General features: G+C 37.3%; 3 protein-coding genes across 3 annotated transcripts; all 3 read right to left on the reverse strand.

Annotated features, from left to right (window-relative positions):
- Positions 1-1,519: 1,519 nt before the first annotated feature.
- LOC144663627 (uncharacterized) lies at positions 1,520-11,438 on the reverse strand. The gene is made up of 7 exons (XM_078524636.1): positions 11,113-11,438; positions 7,138-7,274; positions 6,417-6,629; positions 5,885-5,981; positions 4,390-4,449; positions 3,723-3,782; positions 1,520-2,560 (listed from the first exon to the last, which is right to left on the reverse strand). The coding sequence occupies exons 1-7, from the start codon at positions 11,261-11,263 to the stop codon at positions 2,433-2,435; spliced, it is 846 nt and encodes a 281-aa protein (XP_078380762.1). The 5' UTR covers positions 11,264-11,438; the 3' UTR covers positions 1,520-2,432.
- Positions 11,439-13,699: 2,261 nt separating this feature from the next.
- LOC144664301 (uncharacterized) lies at positions 13,700-16,993 on the reverse strand. The gene is made up of 5 exons (XM_078525402.1): positions 16,988-16,993; positions 16,237-16,407; positions 15,906-16,094; positions 15,164-15,254; positions 13,700-14,961 (listed from the first exon to the last, which is right to left on the reverse strand). Exons 1-3 carry the CDS (start codon positions 16,991-16,993, stop codon positions 15,945-15,947), a joined length of 327 nt encoding a protein of 108 aa, XP_078381528.1. The 3' UTR covers positions 13,700-14,961; positions 15,164-15,254; positions 15,906-15,944.
- LOC144664439 (uncharacterized) lies at positions 16,371-22,088 on the reverse strand. The gene is made up of 4 exons (XM_078525555.1): positions 21,824-22,088; positions 19,084-19,220; positions 18,175-18,372; positions 16,371-17,463 (listed from the first exon to the last, which is right to left on the reverse strand). The coding sequence occupies exons 1-4, from the start codon at positions 21,930-21,932 to the stop codon at positions 17,323-17,325; spliced, it is 585 nt and encodes a 194-aa protein (XP_078381681.1). The 5' UTR covers positions 21,933-22,088; the 3' UTR covers positions 16,371-17,322.
- Between the last annotated feature and the right edge of the window lie 1,512 nt (positions 22,089-23,600).

A 23,600-nucleotide genomic window follows, 5' to 3' on the forward strand; every position in this document is an offset into this window, starting at 1 on the left:
TCGTTCAGCCTTCCCTCGCATCTACTTTGACATAACTCTTATCCTCCCCCCAGTTTCCAAAATGAATAGAAACAGGAGAACGTCTAGCAGTAATCCATTAAAAAAATTGATGCTGTTACGTCCTTTTTGCGTTACAGTGTTGTAAGTTTAAGAGAGATTGTGCTGCGTCTAGATTTGTAGGGGAGCAGGAGTGGCGCAAAGGTGAGAGGCTGAGAGCGCTCGCCTCCCACCAATGTGGCCCGGGTTCGATTCCGGCCAGGTGCCATATGCGGGTTGAGTTTGTGGTTGGTTCTCGTCCTTGCTCCAAGGGTTTTTCCCCCGGTTCTCCGGTTTTCTTCCCTCCTGAAAAACCAACATTTCTAAATTCCAATTTGACCTGGATAGAGGACCCGCATTAAACCAGCTAGAGCTGATGTGGCTTACTCTCTAACTGATAGCTACTGATAGTAATTTAAGAAAGTGTTTTCGGTCGGACTTGGTCGAGCTCTAGCTTTATACTAACTTGTTGGCCGGAGGTGTTCTCAGAAGTCCCGGGGTCCAACTCTCCACCCTGCCACTAGCTGGATTTGTTCTCGGTCGTCGCTAGTTTAGATACTCGATCACGCTTTGTATTTAGACTGTATATAGCAACTGGTCTGCCTTTTTCCCGTTGAGATTTTTTACCATGTTACGCTCATTTAAAATATTTGTTTTCTAGGTTTAAGTGGCATGTCCGTAAACTAGCTCAGTATCTCAGCAGCAACATACAGCATTTACTTACATTAATTTTAGACACAATGGGCAGTGGGAAAATGAGGACAAGCATGTTAACCTAGGGCAAGAGATTCTCTCTTGTTTGAGGGGGGATCATATACCCGATAAAATTTGTATTCCTTTTCGTCTAATCAGAAATTCAGAAATAATACCAGTAGTTTAAAGGCATTGTCTAGGGGCCTCTCCATTCTCGTTCCCCTAACCATTGGGACCCAGGCATGGGAGTGGCGCAGGTCGCCGTGCAGGCCCCGATGGCTAATAAGAGAAAGAGGTGGACCTTGGGACAATGCCAATCTTTTACTTATCCCTGCGACTTACGTGGCATAAAATACCATCGTTGTAGTAAAGTTGGTGATGTGTCGATTTTTTTGTCGGGTTTATAAACCTAGTTGAAGAAACGTTGATCCTGTGAAAAGCATAGACCATGAACGATATGACCCAATGGTATTCTGTGTAGACATCCTTGGTAATCTTGTTAATATTCTTTTTATTGACAATCATGACATTTTCTTTCTTTGAGAGCCTAAGGAACATGTTTAATGCAATCTATGTTATTATCATGCTTATTTTGTCAAAGGCAACAATTATTTTTTCGATATCCCAGTAAACACTTGTTTCGTGTCGTTCATGGTCAGTTATGCTTTGCATGGGTCAACGATTCTTCACTCAGGTGTATATATCAATCCTTTGCAATGCAACTTTGTTGTTCTAATCTTGTAAAGAAAAAGTCAAGTCTGTGCAACAGTTTTCATGTGAGCTATTTATTATCAATCATCCTTTACAATCCTCCATTCATCAATGCAAAATGACAGAATTTACAAGCTAGAATCTGTTATTACACTAGTAACATTACTTTTAGAAAATAGCCTCGATCGAGACTTCTTCATCTACATTCAAGGCAATAACTTATCATAATATACAACATTGGTTAATCCTGACCTGTTCTCAAATCTACAGGATCCTAAATAGAATTCAAGAAATGTGTGCTCACTAAAAGAAGGGCCTGAAGGGGTAAAATGGGAACTGGGATTTTGGGCAAATTTTCCCTGGAAAAATGGGATTTGGTTACTGGGACTGGGAATCACAAACAAGCTAACAATAGAATTGGGAATGGGAATTCAAATATTGGGAAAACAATAAGCTAAGAAAGGTGATTTGGGCAAAATAAGAGTTGGGAAAATAGGATTTTAAACCACCCCTTCAGGACCCTCCAAAAAGTGTAATTTTCAAAACACTGAATCGATGCGAATCAATTGCTTGGAGACATGATCTTCTGTTGATTGTCTGCTTGCTTATTATGACTGAAGCTTACTTCATAACATTTATCAACACGCCGGCACGCAAAGTAAAAGTGTGTTTCTTTACTGATCATGGATGATATTTAGGTGGCAACCGATCAACAGCATCGAATTCAGGAAACTTGCATGTAATAATATCCGCTAAATTTGCTGAACAATATCAGCTTGAGCTCTAAAATAATTTCAATTTTAAAACTACTGCAGTGTTACAAACGTCGTAAAATAATGAATTCCTTTTTACATCAGGTGTTTATTTAATTATCCTAGTTTTTAACTGGTGAAATTACAGCTGGATTATTTAATACGAAAACAAATTCAAATAAGGTAAGTAATTCCATTCGATTCACATTGTGTACCCAGGTCTCGTTGGCCATCCGTGGTTTAGGTATTGATTTCCGTGACAAAAAAGCCTCTTCTGCAGCAACAGCAGCAGCAACAGCCGCAGCAAATGCAGCATGAAATCACAATGCCGGTGATCATTAAAGCCCTCCAAGGTATTGAATTTGACCCTAATGCGAAGAACGATCAGGGAGGATAAACTCATTTTACTGTTGAACATTAGTTCATTAAATTTATTACAGCATATTCAGTCTATTTTTATTATATGACGTACATAAGTACTTAACACATGTAATTAAATGATTAATTATTGAGCAGTTTTCAAATGAGTGTAGCAAAACCAAAACCAAAGAAATCGCTCTGGCCAATTACAATTCAAAGGACACAGACAATCCAGACAGCCAATCAAAACTCGAAGCAAATACCTGGCACAGGCACGAAGCGCGGGAAAACGTGCGTGAGTCAGTCACAATCATTGGTTTCGGTTTTACTTCTGATTGGCTAAGAAAGTGGCCGTAGATTTTTAAAGCAATCACTGAGCATAGTAACGCAAAACTAAATCAAACGCAAATAACTTTCGACACTCAATTGAAAAGCGCTCTATGTCTGTCTTGACATACGGAAAGTCCAGCAACTAATAATTATTTCTGTTCTGTATTTGGGCTTAATTTTACCAGTGTAAAGAAGTCTCTTGTTCAAAAATACTCCTCTTTTAAAAGAAATCGTTGATGTTATTTCCCTATTTCTTTTCTCTGTTCATATGCTTGGACCGAAAAGATATCGAAGTCCACATGTGAACTGAAAGAATAAGGGCAATATTTCTACAACTCAGTCTTAGCGACTTGGTCAATAATATTGTTTACTTCTTTTCAAACATGGTATCGGAAGCGCCACTAAGGGTGATTAACTAGTTGTGCACTGCGCACATCTACTGCGCATAGTGTTGCAGCCTCCGGGTGCCTCAAAAAATAATGTTTCTGCCGCAATAAGAGAGGGATGTTTCGCTAGCAGAATGGAAAAAGTCAACCTCGATCCAGTCAGTCCTCTCTCGACCAAATGCTCATTTTAGATTTAATTCATCCACATTTAGCCCGTAACACTAAAACGGGCAATTTAAGCAGTTTTTAGTCATAATATATGTTAGTTTGAAAAACATCTGATTGCTGCATCGTTAATTGTTATAGCATGCTCGCAGGCTTATTGTTATGGTAAAATGCCTTAAAAAACTTCTTTTATGCCTGTCATCATATACGCGCGGATGGTGCAGGGTTTTTTAACCTGATTACCGGATAATATATTGTTTATAATAAAATAGGGTCAATAAATACTCACAATTACTCCCTTCCGATGTGGGAACACTGGTCATTGGCAGCTTCGTGGTGAAATTGTATCCTAAAAAAGACCAAAAAGTTTGTTTAAATTTGGTACAAAAGCTTCAATTATATTACCTGCGATTACACTTATAAAGAGAAACTTAGTTTTAAAAGTTTTACTTAAAATGGTTCCTATGGCAACTATTGACACTTTGCTGAGGTCACCTTTTAAAGCCTTTTAGCCGACAGTCGAAAATGTTGACTACTTGTTTATATACTGTTACAACTGGATGTATTGTATCATATCACGGATGTCACATTTATCTTTGTCCGGCTTCTCCAGAACTAGATCATAGAGACTGTCGTAGCTTTACTTCGAGAAATCTAAATGTTAATTTTATAGAAAGACATTCTGTGTTGTAAAGGTTATGCTACTTGTATTAGTTTGATGGAGCGTTTTATCTCTTGAGCTCGATGTTTAGGTTTTTAATACCTCCCCTTTTCGCTGTGTTACGTTCTGGCACCACATGCATCGTTAATTGTTATGGTACAATGCCAAGCAAAATCTTCTTTTATTCCGGTCGTCATATACGCGCGGATGATGCAGTGTATTTTTTTAGTAATTTAAACCCAATTTCCGGAGAATATATTGTGTTTACAATAAAATAGGGCCAATTACTACTCACGGTCGTTCTCTTTCAATGCGCGGACATTGGGCTCTGGCAACATTGTGGTGTAATTGTACCCTAAAAAGTACCAAAAAGTTTGTTTAAATTTGGTACAAAAGCTTCAATTACATGCGATTGCATTCATATAGAGATATTGGTTTTACTCAAGTAAAAAGCTTGTGATGGCGATTCAAGGGACACTTTTTACAAGTTATTATATCTATCAATCTGTTCATTTCATTACTGCAGTATCTGCAACTTTTGCACAAAGTATCATTTATATATTTCAAAATTATATATTTTTATTTATATATTTTTAGTCATTTCTGACTATAGGCAACCGTTGCTATGGCCGTTACTATGTACAGAAACTTCTATCACTGTGTGCATTCCTTGAATTTTACTTTCGTCTAGGAGAAAATTCGGCAAAATTGTTCCAAAATATTTTTTATCAGTGTTCAGTGGTTTTTTATTTTTTTTTCTTATCATCATCTGATCTTCATATCTTAATTCTGGGAGTTGGAATATTTCGCTCGTTATTATTTTTTTTAAGTACTGGACTTAAATAACAACTATTATAACTTTTTTTTCGATGGAATCACCTGCTAAACCCGGATTTTTTCCGGGATTTGGAGAAATGGTCATTCAACCACTTGTGACGTCATCAGTTTGCACGTCAGCAGATTCTTGTGAAATGCAAGTAATACAGATTGGATAGATCTTTCATTTTAACATGAAATCTCCAGCAAAATCTTGCTGCAGTGTGAGAAAGTGCATTTCTTGCAAAGTTTAGAGAAATTGAGCACCGTGGTGCCAAAAAAAATCAATTAACGGTAAAAAACGTGTCTTTTGAGTAATTTTAAACAATTATTGGATGAGGTTTTTGTGATATCCGGAATAATAAGGTAAGTTCGAGGTAAATGTTATCAGCCGAATCTAATAATTATTTTATTTAAAACAGATATTGTTTTATAGGTATAAAAAAAGAAGATTTCAACATTTGCGTTAATTCGTTCTTGTCGTCCGGCTTCCGAATGTTCATTTTTTTTTCAAGGTTTTCGCGGAACAGTTCCTTTGCAATTTTTCAGTCCTTTTGTATTTTCCGAGTGTCTTTATTCCAGCAATTTTTAATTTCAATCTTTCAATTTTTGCTAGGTTGAAGGAGCGAATCGATGAGCCATGAGGTGCGCTGTCAGATTGCATTCCAAATTACTCATGGAAATCATGCATTGCGCGCGCAACCTACTTATTATTTACTTATCTGCTAGCAGATTAGTGACTAATCTGTAGGTTGCACTGATTCGCAGAATTAATTAACTGTAGGCTTTAAGCCAATGAGAAAATAGATAGTGACTTCAATGTATAATAACAGCACTTAAAGGGTTAAAGAAGGTTTGACTTCCCGAGAGGTCCAGATAGGAAAAAACTGGACCGGTCGCGCAACCAATCCAATTACACGATATGATTTATCTGGTGTGCGCACAGAGCAGCAAGATAAGGCTCAAATACTTACGACACCCATAATGCAGCTCTGTCTGTATCACATTCACGGTCCTGTTCACGGGAAAAATCTTTTTCCCCAAATCCGCACCTCCAGCTAAGAAATCCACCTGTTAAGAGAAAAGGACACGATTTCCCTTCCTTTTATCTGTTTTATTGGTAGAGAGTACAAGGGAATGGTCACACCCACTACACAACACATCTACGCAGTTTGGCCAGAACTGTTCCCATGCGCACAGCCAGTCACTTGTGGAAAAGTAGTTATGGACAGCTGATTCTTTCGGGTAAGGAATTATCCAGAGCAAAGTGGTATACCTAAGCGAAAATATCTCGCAAAAATCATCCGGACTTTGTACTGGTTTTTAATGTAGGGCCAACCCGAAGGTTGTATGGTGGTTAGGTTTGTAGAACGTTCTCGGCAAAACGAGTTGCAAGTCTGCGTGTTACGTAACGTTCAAAAGCAGTCTTGACTTTGAAGTTGTTAATATTGTAAGCTGTTGTAGTTCAGAAAATGTACTACAGTAAGCGTCACTGCCTTGACTAACCTTAAGATGCAGCTGTTTATCGTCGTTTTCACTGATTCTCACTTGAACATACACACCGGAAGAATTGACAGAGGGCAAAGAGACATTAAAGTCATTAAAGCCTGGCACTGCTTTAATGCCGTCCTTGAAAAAAGTGTCGGTCCAGTTTATACGTAGACTGGGAACTTCCATTGTGGTGGTTACACTCGCTTTGTCATTACTACACTTGTTGACCTAACCGGGCAGCAACACCAATATCACATTAGTCCGACAGTTTTAAAGAAAGGTTAATCATTTTTGACTGGTTTCTTTTTAGGTTTGTGTGAGTTCTCCCATTATTTGTTCAATTTAGTTAACATTATTTTCTACTCAGTGTTGTTTTGTTCAGTTCAGAACATTAAATTTCAAAAATTTCAAAAAAGTGATCAATGTTTAATGTTCTTCTTACACTTATAATACTCTTTTCAAAGGGGTCTGTATAAATGTTTGACTGAGGTTTGACTCAGAAAAGGCCAAAATTGTAGCAGTGAGAAACGATGATGTTCAAAAATTCTGCAACTGAAGTTGATTTTAGATAGATAGACAGATAGACAGACAGACAGACAGACAGACAGACAGAGTGAGTGAGTGAGTGAGTCACTCTTATTTTAAAACGGCAGTTCCATAAGTTACAAAATAACTTCTTTACTTCGTTTTGTACTAATGGTTTCAGTATATTAACTGCTGCACACTTACTAATTACCTTAAGCTTAAATGTTATTTGCTTTTTCACAAACTCCATTTCGCACTTGACTGTGTCGCAGTCGCTACTGATGCTGCATCCATCAGCCAGAGTCTTGAGCAAGCCATCACAAGTACTGTTCGCCTTCACAGTATGAGCTAAAAGAAAGTTATTGTTATAAAAAGTTTAGTCTGTTTACTTTTTTGTAACTACAAGAATTGTTATGTTTTAAGATTCTTTTTAACGCACATAACGCCATTTGGTGGAAAGAAGTTACAATCATGCCAACAACAACAAGCTTTTTTTGCATGACTACTCATAAGAATACAGAAGTATTGCAAAATGTACTTAAATTTATTTATTTATTTATTTATTTATTTATTTATTTATTTATTTATTTATTTATTTATTTATTTGTTATTTAACTAACTAAGATAACTAGTAAAACAGAAAAAAATGACAAAATAAAATTAAAGAATTACAATAATTCTTCATTTTATCTATTCGGGGTGGTGATCATTGTAACGAGATTGTCTCTCAATTCAAAGCATGCCGAGATAAATAAAATAAGCTGAATGTTTAGAAATTAGTCAGTTGAATTCATAAGATGTGACGATAAGGTTTCGTGCGATAGTAGTCGTAGTAATGGGATTCTAGGTTCTATTTTAGAGAAGAATGTGTCTCGTATATGTATATGTTGGGCAGTTTCATCTTCAATTTCGTTACAATTGCAGAAATTACATAGTCTTTCATTACGAGGTATTTTGTCACGGTTGTATCTACCTGTTTCAAACCTAAGTGTGTGACAGATTATCCTTAGTTTACTAATGTTTTCCTAAAAGGGTTTCTTCTTGTTAAATCTAGGTAGACAGAAGGGCTATAATTATTTTTAATAGTGTCATAAAAACTAAGTTTTTGCGAATTTTGTAGGGTTTGGTTCCAATACGAAATAAACTTTTGTTTCATGATATCAATATATTGTTTAATTTGAACTATATAGTTTAAGTCATACAAATTATAATGAAGATGAAGTATTCAACATGACACGAGCATCTTTATTATTTAATACAAATTATAGTACTCATTTATTTTTATTACTCTAGAGTAAAAAACCATTTTTTCCGTTATCATAGAGATGAATCGATATTTTTAAGGTTTGTTTGGCTATAGAGTTTTTATTCTTTTGTTGTAGGTAAATTAGAATACTTAGTAATTTAGATAACTTGCTGCTCTTAGGAGGGTACGAAAGTTTATATCTGCTGATGTGATGATCAATATTTACAAGGCCTTCATCTTACCACATTTGGAATACTGCGCACCTGTTTTAGTGGGACCTTAATCTGGACTTTCTGACAAGCTAGAATTTACTTATCAGTTTGCTAGCAGAACACTAATGAATCTGCCCAAGTCACCTCCCTATGGTGATCTACTTAAGATAGTGAACTACACGCCTCATCGTTTACTACGATCAAGTAGCTTAAACCTACTGTCTATTCCTAAGCCTAAAACGGTTACCTATGGTGACAGATCGTTCTCAGTGATTGCACCAAAGCTATGGAATGACTTGCGCATTGTAGTCAAACAGTGCTCCACAGTTGACTCTTTTAAATCGAGACTTAAAACTTTTCTTTTTAACAGCGTTTATATTTGATTAATTGTAAAAAGCATTGAGACTCCGTCAGGCTGTAAAATGCGTTTTTAAGTACCTTTTAGAAAATGTTCTCATTGCGTTCCAGCAATTATGACCTAAGAGGCTATTGTAAGCTCAATCAGCCAACCTTTAAAACAAAGTATTTGCATAAATCTTATCGCTTCATAACTTCATGTTTATGGAACAACCTACCTGACAATATAAGAGGAGCGTCCTTTCTAAGAATCTTTAAAAATTTACTGAACAATGTTAACCTGACCACCGAGGCCAACTGTTGCTGTAATCTTTGTACCGATTAGTTCACAGATTTAAATTTTAATTGTCTAGTTTTTAAGTTTTATAGTCTAGTTTTTCAATTTTAAATTTATAGTCTAGTTTTTGTATTTTTATTGAATAGATAACATATTTAAATTCTATATTTTAATTTTAGCATACACGTTCACATTTAAACGAGCCCCAGGCTCACTGGTGATATGTGTCTAAATAAAGTACTTGCTTACTTACCACTCTTATTTATATCAATGATTGCTGTTGACTCAGCGACTTAGCAATCTTTTTTTGTTAAAGCTTGGTGATTGTGTCTGTGATGTTGGTTGTTTTGTTATTTTTGGCCATTTCCCCGCGCTTTTAACCAGCAACATTCACTGACTTCAAATTCAATAATAATAATAATAATAATAATAATAATAATAATAATAATAATAATAATAATAATAAATCAACTACAAAAGATAACCTTGCTGGGTACAGCGCATATTTTAAGGGGGGTGTTGTCAAGCTAAAAACTGGCTACCCTCTAGTGCCCCAGGACCATAGTTTGCTCTCGGCACTAAGGACTTTAAGCAACATTACGTGAGAACATAATAATAATAATAATAATAATAATAATAATAATAATAATAATAATAATAATAACAATAATAATTAATAATAATAATAATAATAATATTTCGAATAACAAAATGTTTTGTGAAACATTTGAGAAGAAAAATAAGCGATAGGAAAATAGAACGACGTTTCGATGACGCCATGTCATCATTATCAAGTTAAAATTATAATACGGAGTTCATGCTTATATAGTGATCTAGGGTGTGATAATATATTAGCATATTGCAAACCCGGAATGAATATGCCATTCCTGCTTCACATCAACTTTCACCCTTGGTTATGATCCGAGGCAAGACAGTTATAAAATATTTTTTCCTCGTACATATATTTTGCTCAAAAATTTCGTTTAAACTCCAATGACAAGAAATCTTAGTCGCTAAGGTTTCAAAGAATAGCCAATTCCAAGAAAATCAACTCTAACCGTCAGCAAAACATTTCAGTTCAACCTCATTCCTCATTTATTAATTTTACAGTTATAAGTTCATTGCTTTTCCTAAAAAAATTGATTACATTTCACCGCAAAGAAGTAGAAAATTCAAGTTATAGAGAGCTTAATTTTTCGCAAACCATGGAGTCTAAAAAAAAACTTCTAGAGTCTCGTACGGTCATGCTCAGTCGAACCCATCGATTTCGAAGCATGTTCAATTTTTAACGTTTCTTCACAGGGAGACCGCAACAGTTGAGAAATTGGATAAATTGATAAAAGAATATCACTCACATGGCTCCGTTCGTTCCCTATGTTAGTTTTCTTTATGCGCAGTCGATAGCTTATAATTACTGTTGTCGTATGCTAAGCTGTCTTGTGCGCGAGAGGAAGTCAGTTATGCTAATTTTCTCACTTTTTTTTCTAGGAAACAGCAGTTCCTCGCAAAACCAAATCTTGCATACTTCGCAACAGTTTTAAAGAGAATGCTATTATATCGTCTTATATTCGACAACCACAACCGACCAAACTGAGAAACTCATTCGGTAATAGAATTAATCGGCAACAAGAGAAGAAAGCTTAAAGCTCTTGCTATTCCGAACCACCGACGTTTACAAAATGGTCGTCGGCAATATCATTTGGCTTTTCAATTTGAACTGCTTACGGTCTGCTTAAAAATATAAGCCATGTACGTATTGCTACAAGCTATAGCGGAGAGGAAAGACATAACAAACTGCGTATTAACCGTCTGCGATTTAAAGGCGTATATATAAAGCGTTTACCCATTTTGTTTGCGAGGTGTAACTATTTCTCACTGAAACATACGATAAAGGTTTGTTACTCATTGTTAATGATCACTTTGCGATGTCGAGTTGAAGATGAAGACATCAGAAAATTTTATGCTGTGTCATCATTTTTGTATCTTATCTTATGCAGTGTCATCACTTTTGCAACCATTGCTCGGCAATGAATCATCTCTATATGCTTGAAATTAAACATCTTCCAACTGAGGTTAATACATAACTGTTCTTACCTTTCGCATACGTTAGCGAAGAGCTTGTCAGAAGCAAAACAATGCAAGGAAGAAACGTCCAGTTCATTTTGACAATCGCACGGTCTTGCTGGGGCTCAAAGGCTTGCTTTCCTCGCTCAATTGTTGTGTCACAACCGTGATACTTTGTCATCACAAGACCATTCCGAAGATTCTCGATTTATCGTCAATTTCCGTAATAGCAGGTATACTGGACGCTGATTGGTCGTCATTTCTCGTGTTGACGATAAACGGGACAGCGATCGATACTGATTTGAAACGAGGTGGCAATCGGGCAGCAATCGGTACTTCAAATGGGCTCGCCTACAGACTGGAATGTTCGAAGTTAATTGATCGGGTTCCGACCAACCATCAGATGATAATTTCAGATGCCATTGCTCGCGTTGAGACGTTTTTGCAAGTTCTCGGTTCTTTCTATCATGTCTTATTTTACAATAAGAAGTGTGAATTGGCACAGCTTTCGCGGATTGTACTTTCTTGGTCAGCGATACAAATATTTTACTGTTGCTGCGACTTTACGAACTTCCAAGTAGTTGAAAAATCGTTCGTTTCCTTTCAGTTGCGGAGCCGGAAATCAGTCTTGTCTTCGAAGTCAAGCAACAATTTCAAGAGGCAGAATGAATTCCTTTTGTAGTGACGAAGCAACTCTTTCGGGAGGCAGAATCAACAAATACATGAAGGTATTTGTTTCCAGAAAGTTCTCTGACCTATTGTTTACAAGTAGCCTTGCGGTTTGCCAAATTTGTTTATTATTATTGTTTCCGTGGGTTGGCTGTCAATTCCTTGAGCCTGGTTTTCACTAGCGACGCAAGCACAAACGCAAGCGCAAGCACAAGCATAAGTAGTTTGTGCCAAGTGAAAACGAACGTCGACATTAGCATAAGTATGAGCGTAAAAAAACGATGTTTACTAGTTAGAAGACCTCCGTTTTTGACTTCCGTTCTCGGCAAATACATGTGCGAATATGGCGTCAGAAACTATCAGGCATCGAGTGCTGCTGTCTCATCTACTCTTGTGACAAAGAAAGCGAAAGCAACTAAAAAAGAAGGAAAACGAAACATTTGGGGCTATAGATATTTTTAAAGAAAGAAGAAGGCATCTCCATTACTTTCGCTACTCGTGCCCACGCTTGTGCCTTTTTGTTTTTGTCATTTATTCCCTACACTCTTCCGAACAACTTCGGAAAACTTTTATCAAAATCAACTGCGGCCTCCGACACTTTTTTCAAATGCTCAGGCGCACCGGAATCTGAAACGAGTGTTTTTATTGGTTAGACATGGCTAGACGTAAACAACTTTCTTGTGCTAATGCGGTGTTTCGTTTTCACACGAACGCAAGCACAAGCGCAAGCACAAGGAAAGGAAAAATTTTAATCCTTGTGCTTGTGCTTGCGCTCGTGCTTATGCTTGCGTTGAAGCCGTTTTCACGGTGAAATAAGAGCTGTTATGCCTGCGTTTGTGCTTGCGCTTGTGCTTGCATCGCTAGTGAAAACCAGGCTTTACAGCTTTCTTTTGTTGCGGGCGACCAGAGGAGCCCGCAATCCTAATCTCAACGTTGCTATTACGCATGCGCGGCATGTATATAGCCAGATCGACAGCCAGATCCTTACCCGATTTTGTGGACTTCCACTAAGAATGAATGGAGTGACAAGAATTTTTTTAAAGATGGCCGCCGCGTTGGCCAGTGTACTCAATTTTCATAGCCAAAGTTTCGCATCATTGTTGTGCTCACGTCCATTTAAAAGTTTGACAATGGAAAGAAACAGTTTTAAAGAATACGCAATTCTCGCTATGATGTCAAAAGAAGAACAGCAAGCGATGAAAACCTGTTTCACAGGCTTACCATCCTATGTTTGTGAGGTCACAGCATGCCCATATGAATATTCAAATTTCTTCACTTATTGTTATTGTAAATATTTAAGCTTTCTAAAATCGACTTTTACGACTCGTATTTGTAATAAAATGAAATAGAAATATTTTCGCATTGTTTAGGTTTGTTTTAATGCCGTTTTCTTGGCGATGTCTAAGGCGTGCAACTTAGACATCGACGAATCGGGTACCGCCTCTGGAATGTAGCCGAAAAAACATATTTCCTCGAATCGCGAACCTTTTAATTCACCTCTTAAAAAAATAAATGACAACTGCCGATTCACTTATAAAGTCGACAATAAAACCACAAACATTAAATGCGGATCGCGGATTTCTAAAAATTGTGACCTGGATCCCGGACTCTTTATGTCAGGAAGTTCAGATCGTGGATATATATACTAAACTAAGTTCAGATTACTTTGGTCGGTCTTTGTCGGTATGTTCGCAGAATTGTCGCAAAAATATTAAAAAACGCCTAAAGAAATTGGCATTCAGTTAAAACAACATTTACTATCCGTTGCAGTGAAACTACACCACACAAAGTTTTCAAGTAATGCGGATTCGGATAATTCAACGAAAATAGTGGCGGATTTAGCACGGTTCAGCGGATTTGCGTACCCCTCTTCACCCCCTCCAGAATTAACTCGCCAACTTTATCGCGATTGTATCTCGTAAAGTTCAAAATCGAGTTCGTGCAACAGTTTTCTTGTGCAGCTATTTATTATCAATCATCAATGCAAAATGACAGTATCTGTTATTACACGAGTGACTACACCTCTTTTAGAAAATAGCCTCGATCGAGGCTTCTTCAACTAATCATTATAAGCAACAATGGTCATTCTTGACATGTTCTCAAATCTACAGGATCCTGAATAGAATTCAAGAAACGTGTGCTCGCTAAAGAGGAGCCTAAAGGGGTAAAATGGGAACTGGGATTTGGGCAATTTTTTCACTGGGTAAACGAAAATTGGGTCACTGGGACTGGTAATCACAAGCAAATAAACAATACTGACCCGGAATGGGATTTCGAAAATCGAGAAAAAATAGGCGGGAAAGAGAATGGAAAATTGGGCTGGGAAATGGGATTTAAACCACCCCTTCAGGACCCTCCAAAAAGTGCATCTTTTTACAACACTAAATCGAACGAAGCGACTGGGTTAAAAATTGCTTGGAGACATGATTATCTATCGCTTATCTACCTGCTTATTATGGCTAAAGCTTACTTCATAACATTTATAAACACGCCGGCACGTAAAGTAAAAGTGTGTTTCTTGAAATGATATATATTTAGCCGGTGTCAACCTAGCAACATCACCGAATTTAGAAAAATTACATGTAATAATATCCGATAAATTGTCTGAACAATATCAGCTTGAACTCTAAAAGAGCTTCTACTTTAAAACTACTGCAGTGTTTTTGTTTGTAATTTTTTATTTTCATTTACTATTTTTACATTAACAGTAGATCACTTCAAGACTACATTACAATACATCATCGTTTGAAGTAAAGAAAACATAATTACAAATATATTACTAAAAAAGAAAACACTTCATCACCTACAGCACAGCATTATTGTAGCCTCATAACCTCATTCAAAATACTTATTATTGGCATACACACATACTGCAGTGTTACAAACGTCGTAAAATCATGAATTTTTTTTACATGAGGTGTTTATTTAATTTATCCTAGTTTGTGACTGGTGAAATTTATATTACAGCAGAATTTAATACGAAAAAAACTTTAAGGGGCTTAGAAATTAGCAATTCCTTTCACACTGTGTACCCAGGTCACGTGACCAGCCGTGGTGTTGGTACAGATTACCAAGACAGTCACGTGACAGTAGGACTTGTTAGAGGGACGGTACCTCAGCAGCAGCATTTAATGCAGCAGTAGCAAAGGCAACAGGAAACTAATACCGAAAGAACCCCTCCACCGATCGTAAGCCACAAATCAAATGACCCTAAACGAAAGAACGAATATAAGCTCAGTTTGATGTTGAACCACATTAATTAATTGAATTTATCACAGCATATTCAGTCAATTTTATATTGTACAGAGCTACCTTTAACCCAAGGAAACCGTAAATGATAGCAAGGTTGCAGTGTTGCATAAGAAAGAGAAAAATCGTTTAACTGGGTAATGTTTTAAAGACTTTTACTTACCACAGTCAATCGACAGGAATCCATCTACCACAGTCACATTTACGGGATACATCTGTGCCCCAAAAATCTTCCCTCCAGCTAGGAGGTTCACCTGTTAAAATACGGGAACTGCTATCAAGTATCTCGCCGTCATGTTCTATGAATAACAACTGATCAATAAACCCGATAAATTATAAAAAAATATATTACTTTGTAGAAATATAACTATTTTAAGCAGCATCAGTTTTCACTTCAGACAGCTGTAAAAGCAATAATCATGTCCTGCATCCTGGAGTTTTGTCCAGTTGTGGGGAGCTCAATGCTGAACAGTGAGTCATGTGCATTCAAGTCATTCAGTTACGTGTTAAAAGAAATAGTGTCACTGATGTGCGGTGAACATTGCTCCGGATTCGCAGAGATGCCCGGTGTCGCTTTCTCTTCAAAGAAATTAAACTTTTAAGTAAGTCTTAAACACAGCCTTCAAGAATAGCAGGGGCTATTGTTTTAAATTTTTATTATGTTATACTCGTAGTTAGGTAGGTAGGTAGGTAGGTAGGTAGGGGCGTACGTAGGTAGGTACGTAGGCAGTTTAGTAGGTAGGTAGTTTTTTCATTGATGGAAATACCGGGTTAAAATAATTTCGTTCTGCGGGGTGGGAAATGGGAGGGGGAGGGGATCCCCCCCGCGCGCGCGCTGCATCGGAATGGAGTGACGTAGTGGAATTTTGAATGACTGTACATTGAATCCAACACGAAGCACTTACCGTTACATTCAGTTTTTCATCGCCAGGCCGGACTTGAACTTATACACCTGCAGTTCCGATACTGGTCATGGAAACAGTGAAACCTGGTATTGCTATAATGCCGTCACTTGTAAAAGTATGTGACCAATTGATATTCAGATCAGGAACGTTTATCCCGACGGTTGCACTCACGCCATCACACTCGTTGACCTGACAGGCAACAAAACTAGTATAACATTAAAAGGAAAAGGTTGAGTCACGGTCAGTTGAGTTTAAAACATTATTTTCTATTCAAAGTGTTGAATGTTTAGTTTGATGACATAATTCTCAAAAGGTGCTGCACCATGAATACCTTCAATGTAAATATAACAGTTTTTCCGACAAAATCCATTTTGCAGGTGAGTTTCGTGCAATCAGCACTGATGCTGCATCCTTTATCGACTGTCTCGGGAGAGTTTTCACAAGTACCATTCAACTTTAGAAGAGGCTTAGCTAAAAGAAAAAAACAAAAGTACTTATACAGCTAATTCGAGAAAGGTTGTCGTACTGAGAAGCACAAAGTGCACGCGACAAGACCGAAAGGTGGTCTAGGTGTTCACTGGAATTTTGCATATCGGCCTAGAGGAAAAATTGTATTTTTGCACAAGCTACTGAAAAGGCCTCTCAGGAGGCCTTTTCAGTAGCTTTACTTTTACTTTCGCATGTCTTTGAGTTCTGAAAATTCTTCTAAACTTCAGCATATCACTATTCAACTTGTTAAGTTTTTGACTTTTTAATGAAATGCGTGTTGCATTTTGTCACTAGACTCAATTTTGCAATATTTGCTGCCAAGCCCAAGAGGAGGATGTTCCAAAGGTGCGTCCTTTAACGCGACTGGGTGGTGGGGTAGATGTGGAGGAGAAAGTAATTTGCCGCAAAAAAAAAAAAAATTCAATAGCGTTTTCTGAATCAAAGTAAGGACCCCTCTAATTAAAAAAAAAACCCGATCCACTCCTGTATGGCATTATTTAATAAAAAACTGCCAAAGAACTTATGTTTATATTTTAATTTTAAATTTAGCTTCAACCTTTCTGTTGTTTTTAACTTAAACATTCTTGATGTACTAACATTTCTGTTGTATTATAGCGCTTATTAATATTCTTCGTCACCTACCTAGTGGCTTTCTATATAAGTCAGTGCATTATATTATCTTTGTCAGGTTTGTCTTGTAATATATATACGAATTGAAATATTACGTTTACTTTTTTGTTGGTCGGTTGTTCTTGCTTATACTTACATTTTAAGTTTGCGAGATGTTCCTTCGAGTAGTTTGTCGACGGCAAAGATATCTATATCAGTTTTAGATCTGACTTTGATTTTAATCTAGCCTAACACATGTCGCCTGTAAAAGCAGTCATCATTTTTAAATCTGGCCTTGACACACTTCAAAAAACATTTGTTATCGTGCTAAAAGACAGTTGAGGGGGCGATATAAAGACTTATACTTGCCACATTGAAACCGCAGGTCTCCCTCTATTACAGTCACTTTCACAGGAAAATCGCCTTTTCCCAAAACCTTAGTTCCAGCTAGAACCCTCGCCTATTGAAAGAGGACAAGAACTGTCAGATTTCTCGTCCTCTCGTTCGTTGGAAGGAATGACGTCATTCATAAAGCCTATAGCACGTTACATCGTTTAGCATAGATAACGACGTCAGTCTTGAATTCTTGAAAAGGTGTTTTTCCTAGTTGAGTATGTTTTGAATTTGTAATGATACAAATTGAACTGTTACGAGTCAAACGAGTTCGTAGGACACCTGTTAATGTCACTCCACAGTTGAAGTCACGACGACGATGAAGGGAAATGTGCTCAACAAAGAGTCAGAAAAGGTTTACTAATTTTTTGGTGTCGTTGTAAGGGGTTGCGAAGACGTAATAGACGAAGATGACGAACACAAAGGCGAGCGAGCGCATTAAAAGCAAAATAGAAGAAAAAGAGGACTGCTCGCATTCTGAAGACGTAGGCGTTCAGCCAATTCTTTAGAGATTTGAACTAAACAAGACGCTTATATGCGTGCTGTTTTGACGGAACACTGCCTAATTTTATTGGTGTATAGCCACTCGCTTTCCAAGACATAAGACAGACGTCATCACATTCGTGAAATTTTGGGGTTATGATGTAACTAAAGTGTATTTCGCAGCGCAAACGCTTTGGGAAACACTTTTAACGTGGCTTTTAACCGTTTTAGGCTATGTAGAGCTTTACGACTTCAAAAGTATATCTGAAGACTGTATGTCGAATCCAACACTAACCGTTACATGCAGTTTGTCATCGATAGGACTGAGCTCGACTTGAACGAAAACGCCTGTATCAATGATGCCATGGAAGGATGTAGTGAAACCTGGCACTTGTACAATTTCGTTACTGGTGTAAACATGGGACCAAGTGATGTGCAAATCAGGAACTTCCACTGTGGTAGTTGCGCTCACCTTGTCACCACATTTATTGACCTCACGGACAACAAAATCAATATCACATTTAGTAAGGGAAAGATTGATTCACATGTGTTGCATCTTTTTCTATTCAAAGTGTTGTACAGTAAAACCCACATAAGTTAGCCTAAGAAGGTTCCTAATACCGAATTTAATAAAATAAGCACCTGTTTCAAATTTTAGGCTAAATGTTAGGTTTTAATGTAATGGGGGTCTCAATGGAAAGTCTAAGCCTAGCAGGTTCGTTATCACCAGGTTATTATGTGCGGGGTTTGCTGCACGTTGTGATGTCTAGCTGTTACTTTAGATCTGTTTCGTGTAAGTACTGAGGTTGATCAGAGTTAACTCCGGGTTGATTCACAAAGACCAATCCCTAACGTCCTCGTTCGTGGGAGGTGGGCAACGGTGGAGTAGGGGACTGCCTGTCAGGGTGAAGTACAGTGGGACTTAGGTCCCGGGGCCGCTACGGTAGCTGTGAAGGCCTGGCAGGAACCCTGAACAAGCTGGCAAATAGGGGCTATGGCAAGTCTGCAGTAGGCTAGTCACCCCCTCAGACTCAACATGTGACTACAGAAACCGAAACAGAAGAGGCCTTATGCGTCCAATGGCGCGAAAAGGATCGATGATGATGATTATTCACAAATGAGTTGTTGTCCACGATGAAGCAATTTCAACTGTTCGTTTCTGTCAGTATACTACGATCTCTACTACTGTACATGCACTGATTACCTTTAACTTAAATATTATAGGCATCTCCACAAACTTCATTTCACACTTGATTGTGCTGCAGTCGCTACTGATGCTGCATCCATTCGCGAGAGTCTTGACAGAGCCATCGCAAGTGCCGTTGAGCTTTGCAGTCTCAGCTAAAAAAATGATTAATAATTTCAATATTTCAATATTCCCCTTGTTTAAAAACATCACTGAACATTTTCACTCACAAACACAATCACTTGAATTACTTTATTGTTGAACGGCTGAACTGATGGCTTCAATATTCCTCCCGGCCGACCCCACCTGCTACCTAACTGCAAGACTGCTAAATGATACAGGACCAGAATAGAAAAGTAATGGTTAAGAAAACTTCCTTCTGTTTTATAGCACTCCCTTTGTTGTTGTTTTTTTACGAAATAAAAGAAAATTCTAATTTTCGGTCTTGTCGCAGGATTCTCAATATTGAGTAGTCCAGTCCCTGAACTCTCTCTTCCGCGCCCTATATAGGGGCTGAACCCCTATAAAGAACGCGCGCGGAAGAGAGACATTGAGTCTTTAATAGATTTTTCCTAGCAAATTTAACGTTGCTGTATGCTTGCGAAAAAATTTTGAAAAACTGTTTAAAATTTAATGAAAGAAATCTTAGTCGCCAAGGTTTAAAATTTCCTAGAAAATCAACGCTAAAGTAAAACATTTTCCCGCTCAACCTCAGTTATTAATTTTACCCTTATAAGTCCATTTTTTCCCTAAAGAATTGGTAATATTTCACCCGCAAAGAAGTACAAAAATTCAGTTATACAGAGCTTTTAATTTTTTTTTCGCAAACCAGAAATTCTAACCAAACTTTTAGTGTCTCGTACAGTCATGCGTAGCCGAACTCATCGATTCCGAAGGATGTTGAATTCTTAAAATGATTTTCAATTTTTTTTTAACTTTTGCAGACCCGAAACGAATATGCCATTCGTGCTTCACAGGTCAACTTTCACCCTTTGTTAAGGTCCGAAGAAAGAACCTATAAAATATTTTTCTCTCGTAAAATTTATTTTGCTGTATGCTTCTGAAATAAACTTCTAAAAATTTAATGACAAGAAATCTTAGTCGCCGAGGTTTCAGAGAACTGGCCGTAAAATTCCAAGAAAATAAACAGTAACCGTCGGCAAAACATTTTTCCCGCTCAATTTCAGTTATTTATTTTACCGTTATAAGTTCATACTTTTCCTAAAGAAATGATAAAAGAAGTAGAAATGTCAGGTGTATAAAGCTTAATTTTTCACAAACCAGAAAGTCTAACAAAACTTCGATAATCCGACGCAAACAATCATGCGTAGCCGTACCTATCGACTCCGAAGGATTTTTAATTTTTAATGATTTTCAAAAGTTTTTAAAAACTTCTGCAGACCCGAAACAAAAATGCCATTCGGAATTCCTGCTTTACAGATCAACTTCTACCTTTGGTTAACTTATAATCCGAGGCAAGAACTTATAAAAAAGTTATCCCTGGTATATTTATTTTGCTATGAAATTTCGAAAAAAAGTTGTAAAAATTTATGACAAGAAATCCGGGGTCTCTGACTTTCCAAAGAAATTCCAAGAAAATCAACGCTACTCAATGCGCTGCGCTATACTTTCGAAAAAAACTTTTAAAAAATTAATGACAAGAAAACTTTAATAGTCGCCGAAGTTTTTAAACAAACGCAAATTCCAGGAAAATCGAAGCTAACCGTTGGCAAAACATTTTCCCGTTCAACCTTAGTTATTTATTTTACGTTTATAAGTCCATTACTTTTCCTAAGGAATTAATTACATTTCAACGTAAAGAAGTAAAAAATTCAGGTACACAGAGCTTAAATTTTCGCAAACCAGAAAGTGAAACACAAAACTCCCAGAGTCTCGAAAGGTCAGGTTTCGCCAAACCCATCGATTCCGAAGAATGTTTAATTTTTAATGATTTTTTTTTTTTAAATAAAAACTTTTGCAGACCCGCAAGGAATATACTATTCCTACTTCACAGATCAACTTCCACCCTTGCTTACCATCCGAGGAAAGAACTTATAAAAGAATTTTGTCTCGCATTTTGCCGTATACTTTATTTTAATAACAAGAAATATTAGTCGCCGAAGTTTCAAACAAAATAGCAAATTCCAAGAAAATCATCGCTAACCGTCGGCACAAGATAAAAGTACATTAATTTTCCAAAGGAATTGATACATTTCACCGCAAAGAAGTAGAAAATTCACGTATATAGAACTTAATTTTTCTCAAAACAGAAAGTCTAACAAACTCGGCGAGAGCCTAATAAGGTCATGGTTAGCCAAATCCAGCGATTTCGGATGTTTAATTTTTAATGATTTTTTTCTTAAGTTTTTAAATTTTGCAGAACCGAAATGAATATGCCACCTTTGGTTGTGATCGAAGGAATGATCTTAAAAAGATTTTTCCCTTGTAAATATGTTTTGCAGTCTAGTTTCTAAATATGAAAACGTTTAAATTAAAAGTTTAATGACAAGAAACTTTAGTCGCCGATCGCGAGGTTTCCACGACATGGTTAAATTACAAGAAAATCAACGCTGGCGGAGGCAAATCATTTTCCGTCGTACTTTTTTCAATTTTTTGCTTTAGCTGTAAAGAATAAGTTGCATTTCACCGACAAAATGGAGCTTTTAAGTATATAAAGCGCTACTTTTCACACTTATAATAAATCATAACCATAAATTGTTACTCCAGCGAGTGAGTTTTTAAGAAGTAAGGAAATTACCTGCAACTGAAGAAATTACTTGGCTTAAAACAAGAATAAAAACTCCAGTGGCAAGTCCAGTGACTCCTGGCGCAGTCATTTTCACAGAGGAAAGACAAGAAGCTACCATATGCAGATGGCGCCTCCGCCGCTGTTAAACCCTTCAGCTTCGACAACTTGATTTCTGAGGGATTCTGGAAATTTCCGGTTTGACTGGTTTTGAAGCATTCTCCAAAACGAAGCTTTGTTTCTTGAAATTATGCCATAACATAAACATGTCATTAGCATGGAGCAATATTTATCCCAGAGTCGTTCTCACTAACAAACTGAATGGTAAAACAATCACAACATGGGGCACTGAAGATTCGTTCGGGCTTCCCAAGATCCACTTCGACCTAACTCTTAACCTTTCCATAATTTTCAACATGGATAAAAGCGGGTAGAACGTAATAATGATGGCATTTCTCACTTTGTTTTTACAGATCCCGTCCCGATCCCGTAGCACAGCAGTAAAACCAGTCAAGTAATTCCCCCTTCAAGAGTAGGAATAGTCTCCCCACGGGATCAACAAGGTAGAAGTTACCGAGGATGGCGCGACTCCCTTAATGTGTAACACATTTGTAACAAATTAGGTGGCTGTCCAAAGAAATGAGTTCGTTAAGGGTGTTTTACGATTACCTGGTTACAAATCTGTTGTTATAGTTTTGCGAAACGAATTCACTTGTATCTGATAAACCATAAAGTTCAGTACGCGTTACGGTTGTCTTGTGCAACTTTTTATTTTTATCAATCATCAACACAAACTGACAATGCTAAGAAGTTAAAACGTAGTAAAATAATTACGCTCTATTCTATACTCCAGATATTTGCGAAAAACACCGCAGTAGAAGCAGAGGACTAAATATTTTGTATTCTCGTGAGATAAAGCATTAGACTACATGGAGGTAATTCTTTTTTTACATGAAGGGCACGGAGTTATCACCTCTTCTGGGGCGGATCCAGGATTTTTCAAAGGGGGGTGACTGTTTACCAATATTTTTTCGGGGGGGGGGGTTGGGTTTTAGGCAGTTTTTTGAAAGTGGGAGTGCAAATGAGTTTAAATGTGAGGCCCATATTTATTGGAGCTGAAGGCTCCATCCGCCTAGGGGGGTCTGGGGGCATGCCCCCTCAGAAAATTTTGAAAAGTTGAAGCCTCTTAGACGTGATTTCCGCGATTCTGAGCAGCTTTATACAGCTGTCAATTAAGTTATTAAGCGACTGTTTTTCCTTGATAATTTGGCAAAATATTCTTTGTTCAACTTACCTTGAGTTATATTTCAGAGAAAAAGTCTAGTTCTTATGAAATGAACAGTGATTGAAATTTAAAGTTGACAGGCCACGAACTTACAGGAAAGAACAGATATGCGCTTTTTGCTCACCCACATGCGTGAACATTTTTAGCCCTTGGCAAAGTGGCCTGGGGACAACTTTGGCGACTTAACTTGTTTGTGAAATCGCTTCAATGCGAAAAAACGGTACGAACACTTGCTAAAAAAATGTAAATGGAGAAGAAAATCATTCCAGCAAGGCTAAAACAACTCTCAAAAGTTAAGAGGAATCTAATTTTTTCAAATTATACACACATGTTTTGTTACATTAAGCCAGAAGTTCGTAAAACAGGCTGTCGAAAATCTCCTATTTTGGAAAAATGGCCTTTCTTAACTTTGAACGGCCGCCTGACTATGAAAGGTGGATGTACATTGCCCTTATTTTCTATTTTAATATGTTTATTTTCATTTTTCTGGTGGATCAAGGGGGG

Source organism: Oculina patagonica, chromosome 8 (assembly GCF_052425735.1).
Source record: "Oculina patagonica isolate OP01 chromosome 8, crgOcupat, whole genome shotgun sequence".
Classification (NCBI taxonomy): Eukaryota; Metazoa; Cnidaria; class Anthozoa; order Scleractinia; family Oculinidae; genus Oculina; species Oculina patagonica.

What these genes read in the sequence shown, in the direction of transcription:
- LOC144663627 (XM_078524636.1), bottom strand. Translation starts at nt 11,263, where the DNA reads ATGACAAAGTATCACGGTTGTGACACAACAATTGAGCGAGGAAAGCAA. An exon ending in TTCGCTAACGTATGCGAAAG is followed by an intron (nt 7,275 to 11,112) that starts GTAAGAACAGTT and finishes ACTTTCTTTTAG; the next exon opens with CTCATACTGTGAAGGCGAAC. An exon ending in AGAGCTGCATTATGGGTGTC is followed by an intron (nt 4,450 to 5,884) that starts GTAAGTATTTGA and finishes GGTACTTTTTAG; the next exon opens with GGTACAATTACACCACAATG.
- LOC144664301 (XM_078525402.1), bottom strand. An exon ending in CTGTTATATTTACATTGAAG is followed by an intron (nt 16,095 to 16,236) that starts GTATTCATGGTG and finishes GTTGCCTGTCAG; the next exon opens with GTCAACGAGTGTGATGGCGT.
- LOC144664439 (XM_078525555.1), bottom strand. Translation starts at nt 21,932, where the DNA reads ATGGTAGCTTCTTGTCTTTCCTCTGTGAAAATGACTGCGCCAGGAGTC. An exon ending in AGTAATTTCTTCAGTTGCAG is followed by an intron (nt 19,221 to 21,823) that starts GTAATTTCCTTA and finishes TCATTTTTTTAG; the next exon opens with CTGAGACTGCAAAGCTCAAC. An exon ending in ATGACAAACTGCATGTAACG is followed by an intron (nt 17,464 to 18,174) that starts GTTAGTGTTGGA and finishes CTCTTTCAATAG; the next exon opens with GCGAGGGTTCTAGCTGGAAC.